Source organism: Camelina sativa, chromosome 2, assembly GCF_030686135.1.
Source record: "Camelina sativa cultivar CO46 ecotype springtype chromosome 2, ASM3068613v1".
NCBI classification, from domain to species: Eukaryota; Viridiplantae; Streptophyta; class Magnoliopsida; order Brassicales; family Brassicaceae; genus Camelina; species Camelina sativa.
In genome coordinates this window covers 24,229,707-24,237,093 of record NC_141881.1, presented here as the reverse complement: position 1 = coordinate 24,237,093, position 7,387 = coordinate 24,229,707, and the positions used below count along the sequence as shown (strand labels likewise).

The 7,387-nt window shown below is 33.0% G+C and overlaps 1 protein-coding gene across 1 annotated transcript; it reads right to left on the bottom strand.

The window, feature by feature from the left end:
- Positions 1–1,551: 1,551 nt before the first annotated feature.
- Positions 1,552–4,854, bottom strand: LOC104755109 (putative F-box/LRR-repeat protein At1g56400). Its single transcript, XM_087470914.1, has 4 exons — positions 4,738–4,854; positions 3,277–4,122; positions 2,554–2,727; positions 1,552–2,058 (listed from the first exon to the last, which is right to left on the bottom strand). Exons 2-4 carry the CDS (start codon positions 3,943–3,945, stop codon positions 1,723–1,725), a joined length of 1,179 nt encoding a protein of 392 aa, XP_087327040.1. The 5' UTR covers positions 3,946–4,122; positions 4,738–4,854; the 3' UTR covers positions 1,552–1,722.
- Between the last annotated feature and the right edge of the window lie 2,533 nt (positions 4,855–7,387).

Here is a 7,387-nt window from a genome sequence, read left to right as displayed (position 1 = left end):
ACAAATATGACGGTACATTGCTCAAAATTCAAGCCAAGCCCTAAAAATATGAGCTTATAGAAAAACTAAATCTCTGTTCTTCTAAACTATACAAACAAGTTTACAACTGCTGCCAAAATAAACTTAAATAAGAAAAAGAAAAAACAAAATCCTGCAGACGTAGGCAGAAACTACTTCACGATCTTACAATTTGCTTCATCATGACCCTTGTCTATCAAAACACCGTACCTACAAGCAGCCACTAAATGCAGAACCTTTACTAGATCATCGTCTCATCAATGAGACTCTATTTCAGATGTGTTGTGTATCAGACTTTTGAACACGTCGATCAATCAAGACTAAGCTTGAATAGTCGAACAGATCTGAAAATTAAACTTGAGAAACATTCAAAGATTATAAAATTTAATCAATTACAGATAAATTGATTTTTCTAATAAAGTATAGAGAAAATTACAAGTTAAAAAACAATATAGTGCTTACCTTGAACATGCTTTGGAAAATCTCTTCTCTTCTATCCTTTGTGGATGTTCATCAAATCGTCCAAAGTTAATATAGGAGAGTAAGAAGTAATTATTGAATAAACGAAACTGTTAGCGAAGGAAACAGAAGTATCTCATAGGATTTTCTATAGATTTGTACTTGATTTACTTAATTTTAGGGAAACATGAAAAATAGATATTCTATTTCCCAAAAGAAAAAACAATTAACCGAGAAAAAAAAGTAATAGATCGGTTATTTTCGTTTAAAGAAACTGCGGTAAACTTTTAAAGAATGAAATGATACCAGTTTTTATAGCACTAAAAGTACTACAATATATGTTTTCGCGTTAGTTCTATAGAAGCATGCATATAATATTTTTTTTGTTAATTCAAACTATTTTTGTCACTTATGTAATACTAGTAATCGTTTGTCACTTATGCAATATGAATTAAAAATAGGTCGGTTGTTATTTATAAATTAAACTATATAGATTGTTTGTTAATCTATATCGGTTATGCTAGTTTATTAATGTTTTAACTACCTGATTCAAATTATAATCAGATAACTTTTTTTGTCATCAGTTTTAACTTTTAACAATTGAACTAAATCACAAAATTAGTTTTGACATAATTAGTTTAATCTTATTAGCATCATCTTTTATTGATGTAAATTTTTTTATCATTTGCAAAATGATGTTAAGATAAATGAATTAATACATCGATTATTTAAGTGATGTATTTATACATATTTATATCAATAACCGAAAGTGATGCAAAATTATATTAGTTTGCATCAATTTTAGTTTATTGATGCCGTACAACTCAATAAGAATATCAATTATTACAATCGATGCTAAATTTTATTTTTGATATCAATTGTAAATAAGCAGTACAAATTAATATCACTTAACCTTTTGATACAATTTAATTGATGTAATATACACTTTTTTGTAGTGACTTCAAAGTATGAGTTAGGAGAGTTTATTATTTATTTATACTTTTATTTTATTTTACTTTCGAAAATCATAGAAATTTTCATTTCGAAAATCATATAATTTTTTAGTATATAAAAGCAAGATGTATATAAAATCTTAATATTACTCAATAATTTTTTTAGTTTGGTTCACATAGATGACCCCTCATTCTTTCGGAGAAGTTCAAATTATTCGGAAAATCAAACAAACAGAGTACAACATCATTAAATGGGACAAATAAGCAAACCACTACTACTGAGAAGTCTTGATCATAGCTCTGCAACTCTTTTAGGATCGTGTACAAGAACATGCACATCCCCTGAAATACTCTGTAACATCTCGGCTCCACCATGTGCCTCCATCTTCTGACATTCCGCCATATCAGTACGCACGTAAAGCTCCACTCTTTCTAGTACAGGCCCATGCGCACGACCGGGACAACGCCCACGTCCCGACTGAATCAAAACCTTCAAAACATTTAGCTCTCCAAAGCAACCACTGAAGTTCCTCACGACCACGACCTTAAGTGTCTTAGGAAGATTCTTATAGATAAGATTTTTTTTCCAATATGAACGTGGACCGACACCACAATATGACTTAGCGTACTGCAATATATCAAAACGATATATATAAAACTGGGCAACTCTGGTCACTCTTCTCTCGGATTCTTCAATACCTCGGCTTCACCTGTTTGTACTTTGCTATGCTTTTCAGTCTGCTGTTCACAGCCTTTGGCGGGAACGCAATGCTCGAAGGCATGGAGAAGATCCAGCAACCGCATCTAACCTCATCAGCTTCATCTCCAAGACTGTGCGAAATCGTCTCCTCACGCTGCTCACCACATCCGGCTTTGAGAGTGGTCTTCAGTATTGGTTTCAAACACATCCAAATTAAGTTATAATCTTTGTTCTATGTTCTAAGAAGTTCTCTAAGTTGTAAAAACTCTTGGTCCACTGTTTTTTTGGTGAATATAATTTAACATTCATACAAAAAAAAAAAATATATATCAAAACGAAAAATTTTGAGCTTTAGGGAAAATCATACATAGTAAAAGGAACTATTGTTCTCAAATTCAATACTACTATATATAGTAATCTTACCGAGAAAAGGCTTCGACGGATGCATTCGAAAGTTAATGTTTCCAGGTTAGGGCAATTATCGAGGAGGAGCCTAATTCCTTTAAAATCCATGACATGCAACCTCGTTCTCAGCACCAAATGTTGTGTTTCCATAGGACGAAGTATAGAAGACGGATCATCACATTCTTGGATAGCCTTCAAAAAGAAAAACACATGCACTTACACTTACTCAGATAAAGATAACTGTCAACTAACCGTCTTTATATCCATCAATTACAACGCAATAGCTTATAAGGTAAAGATACTACACATACTACTATATTAGCTACTACTCCCTCCGTTTTATATTACTTGTCATTCTAGCTGATTTCACACACATAAAGAAAACAATTTAATTTTCTATTTTACCCTTCATTGATGTGTTATTTCATTTGTTTTAAGTAATTAATAAGCCAAAAATGAGAGATAAGACTGGAAATTTGATTGATAAAATTGCATCATAAACATAAAACAACGATAAGTAATATGGAATAAAAAATTTCCTCTAGAATGACAAGTAAAAAAAACCAAAACCAGAGAGAGTACTACATATTCTTGTTATCCACTAGGCTATTCAAAACTTTCATGGGGAGAATCGTTATATTTTGAAACTAACCTATATCCCCTAGTAAAATATTTTGCTCAATTCTCATTCTCAAAGATAAGTTAATAACCTGAAAATGATGTTAAGAGTTAAATATATACCTGAAGGAGAAAAGGGCATACACTTAAGGTCCTCACACCTTGAAGACTGTTAAGGAAGCCAGAAAGCATAGTTCCTTCTAGTTTGGTTCTTTTATTGGGTTCTTCGTAGTCGCCCTCTGCCTCAAAATCTAAATAAACTTCTTTGAACTTATTCATTTTCTTGACATCAAAAGCAAGCACTTGGCCTGAGTACTTGAATATCTCTAGATTAGGCAGATCAAAGGAACAAGCCATGTAAAGAGAGAATTCACAGTTCTCAAATTCAAATTCCTTGATATCTCCGGCTATGTTGTTGATATCAACACCCCAACAATAACTAAAACTTAGACTCTTGAGCGTAGGAGAGGTTAATATCAAAGACTCGGCCCCTGTGAGTTCGATCCAACCTATAGAGAGCTTTCTAAGCGATCCAGAGTTTTTGAATTTCGAGGGGTCAAACCCGCACGAATATATCTTCAGCGATTCAAGGGTTCTTAGATTGTAAACGCTTGCTGGTAAATGCACATAAACCTTGTAATACCTCGACGCATCGGTAGTGACTGACCAAAAAAAGTCTGTGAAATCAAGAACTAGGTTCTTGACTTGTCTTGAGACTGCGAATTCGATCAGGGACTCCATCTCTGCCGCAAATCCCCATGGAACAGAGAACTTAATCTCGAAGGTTTCCATGCAGTAACCCTAATATCGAGAGACCCATTGACACATATAGTTAACAAACGAAATCCTTTTGGATCTTTTGTCGGAGACAGAGCGGTCCACGTACTCGGACTCCTCGAAAGAAATGTTTCTTGTCTCACGACAGAGATACCTCCACCTCTTAGAGAGTAAACTTGTCCTTAAACATTCCTTAAACGACAAACAAGAGATGATCAGAATCAGAAGTACATCCGGTAGATTGGATAATGCGTCTAGTTCGATACTTGAAGCCATTCTCTTTGAAGCCATTTGTCTTATAACTAATAAAATAAAAACAGAGGTCTCAACAGTCAACGTATCAGTTACATTACAATACTGGTACACAAATTATTTTACCTCTGTTTCAAAAACATAATTAAAAAACAAAAAACTATTGAAAACTTTAACTTTAACTACTCTTTTTTTGTGGAAAAAAACTATAACTACTCACTTGGCAGAATTTTATAAACTTTTTTTTTTCTTCTCACAAATATCAATATAAGTTTTTTTCTTAAAAACAAAATCTGGCTATGAAATTCCCTGTAAACGATTTCTACAAAATATGCTACATATGCTACAAAATATTCATATCCATAATTGATATGACATTTTTATCATTCAAATTCAGTGGACGCAGATGGTGGAGCAAGAAAAACACTAAAGTAAAATCATTAAAATGTAAATACAGCACATATATCTCATAATATTTAAGCAAAAATAAAATATTATAACAAAGATAAATAACAAAGATTTTTTAAAAATAAAATCAAAGAAGAACTCATGCACCTGAAAACTTTGTCTTCTTCCGGTTATGCCTGTTTAAGACCTCAAGATTTCTTTTTCTTCTTTCTTTAAAACGTATTTTTGAAGGGTTTTTTTTTTCTTCTCTTTTTATCAATATGTAATTTTGTAATTATGATAAGTCATAGTCATATAGTGAATGTCGTAAATGTTTTAAAAGGGAAGAAATATAGGTACATGAATATGCTACTGTAAAATATAAGGGTAGGTGATGGATATTGGCTCACTTGGATATATATATCAAATCATGTGTTAACATCTTATCTCATTTTTTTGAATTTAAATTACAGCAAACAAATTATTTGTTAAGAAAAAAATCTCATTTGGTTAAAATCTTATCCCAAATTCAATGAAAGTCAAAAGGCTTAATTTTGTTAACTTATTTGCTTTTTTTCTTTTTGGTAAAAAATCTTATTGGTATTACTAAAGATGCATTTTTATTGATTATATACATCTTTTTGTGGTCAGAAAATGTGACTAACTTTTATTTATAAAAAGAATATATAAAATACCTTACTCTGAAGGATAATTTAAGGAAATATATATTATGGGATTTTCTTCGATAATTTTGTTCGAGTGAACTAATGGCCATCACCTACCCTTATCTTTTACACTAGCATATCATTAACCTAAATTGCTCTTCCTTTTAAAACATTTACCAACCCAAATAACAGTGAAGTTCTTTCTCGTTATTTTAACGGTTTTTGAGAAACAAAACATATGGTTTTGAAAAGAAAAAAAAAATTGGATAATCTTAATGTTCTGTTTGATTCACACGGTAAAGCAACGTTTCATAAACGAGTAGAGCAAGGCCCTTTCATCATCCCACCAATCCATTTGCCACGTAAATCTCAATATACTTCCAACACAGTAGAGCAAGACCCTTCATGCGGTGGGATACACAACATTTGGTAATGAAAACGAAGATGCTTAGCATATAAAAGGATCCTCAGCATTTTTGAATCACCTTCAGTGCATACAAGTTCCGACCAATAATAATTTTTAACAATCTATCATCTATGCCATATACTAACTGAAAAAGAAAAAAAAGTGTTGTAAGGGTACTAGGGTTAGAGTCAAGAATACAGGTAGGTGATGATGGCTCATTTGGATATGTTTTTTCTCTCTTTCAAAATCATGTGTTAAAATACTCTTTTTCATTTTCGGAGTCATCCCAACTTTTTTTCGTTTTGGTAAAAGTCTTATTTGGCTAAAATCATATGTTCTGATTCCGAAGCTTGAGATGTTTAAACCCTAAGATTTAAATTTTGTCACTAGATGTCATCTTTTCCACTCAGCGTTTCAGCAATCTTTTCTAGACTAAGACTTATGGGTATCTGATCGAGTTCAGATCTGGTATTTCGGTAAGGGGTTCTAGACACATTCGGGTATTTTTAGTATTTGGATCGAGTTTCGAATATACATCCATCGGGTTCGGGTCGGATTCGGGAACCCGAACTTAATCCAAAATTAAACAAAACCAAACTCAATACCATTCATTCAATCCAAAATTAAACAAAACTGAACACAAAAAGAAACCAATGTTCAAACTTCAAACCACAAACAAACATCTCCATGTCTTAACAAACCAAGTACTAAAGAAACAAAGTTTTCCAAATGAAACACCAAGCGAAAAACTAGCGAAAAACTAGCTGACACACCAAGTGATTGTAACACCAATTGCCACTACAAGAAAACAGGTGATTAGCGACTACACATAGCGACCACATATGTAGTCGCCAAAATTAACGACTACAAAGTGACGATTTAGCGACTATTCTGCGACTACATGGATTTAGTCACTAAATAGTCACTCTTCAGCGACTAATACATGCAGTCGTTACGGTGGTCGTATTTTAACGACTAAGAGGCGACTATATTGTTGATGGAATTATATAGTCGCAACTTAGTCGCCAAATTAACGACTACAGTACGACCACGTCAAATAGTCGTAAACTTTGGCGACTACGTTGCGACTCATTCGGCGAGTCATAAGGTAGTCGTAAAGTAGTCGTAAAATTTAGCGACTGTTAGGCGACTCTTACGGCGAGTCATTACATAGTCATCGTGTAGTCGCCAAGTAGTCGCAAAAAACAGTTAAAAGAAACGTGTTTTCCATGCGGGGGTTGGTGTACCAACTTTTATTATGTAGTCGCCTATTAGTCACCTATTAGTCACCTAGGAAAGTCTATAAAAAGAAGTTGCACTCATTTGTTCTCTTCACTCCTAACTCACTTTCCTCCTCTAAAAAAAAAATTCTAAATCAAAAAAAAAAAGTTTGCTTTATATAATTTTTTATATTTTCTCCCAAAAAAAAAAAATATATATATATATAATTATAATGGCGGGACATTACAATTATGGTGGTAATGGCGGTAATTATCGGGAGTGGATGTACAAGAGGTTCGATGAAGTGACGGGGAATTTTTCATCTGAATTCGAAGTGGGGGTGGACCAATTCTTAACGTTTGCAAGTAGCCAAGAAACAGTTCAGAATAATGGGGGTAAGTTTCTCTGTCCATGTAGTGTTTGCAAAAACAATAGATGTCTCTCGGGTAGAAGAGTTATGAGCATCTGTTTAGTAATGGATTTATGCCAGATTATTATGTTTGGTATAACCACGGCGAAGAAATTA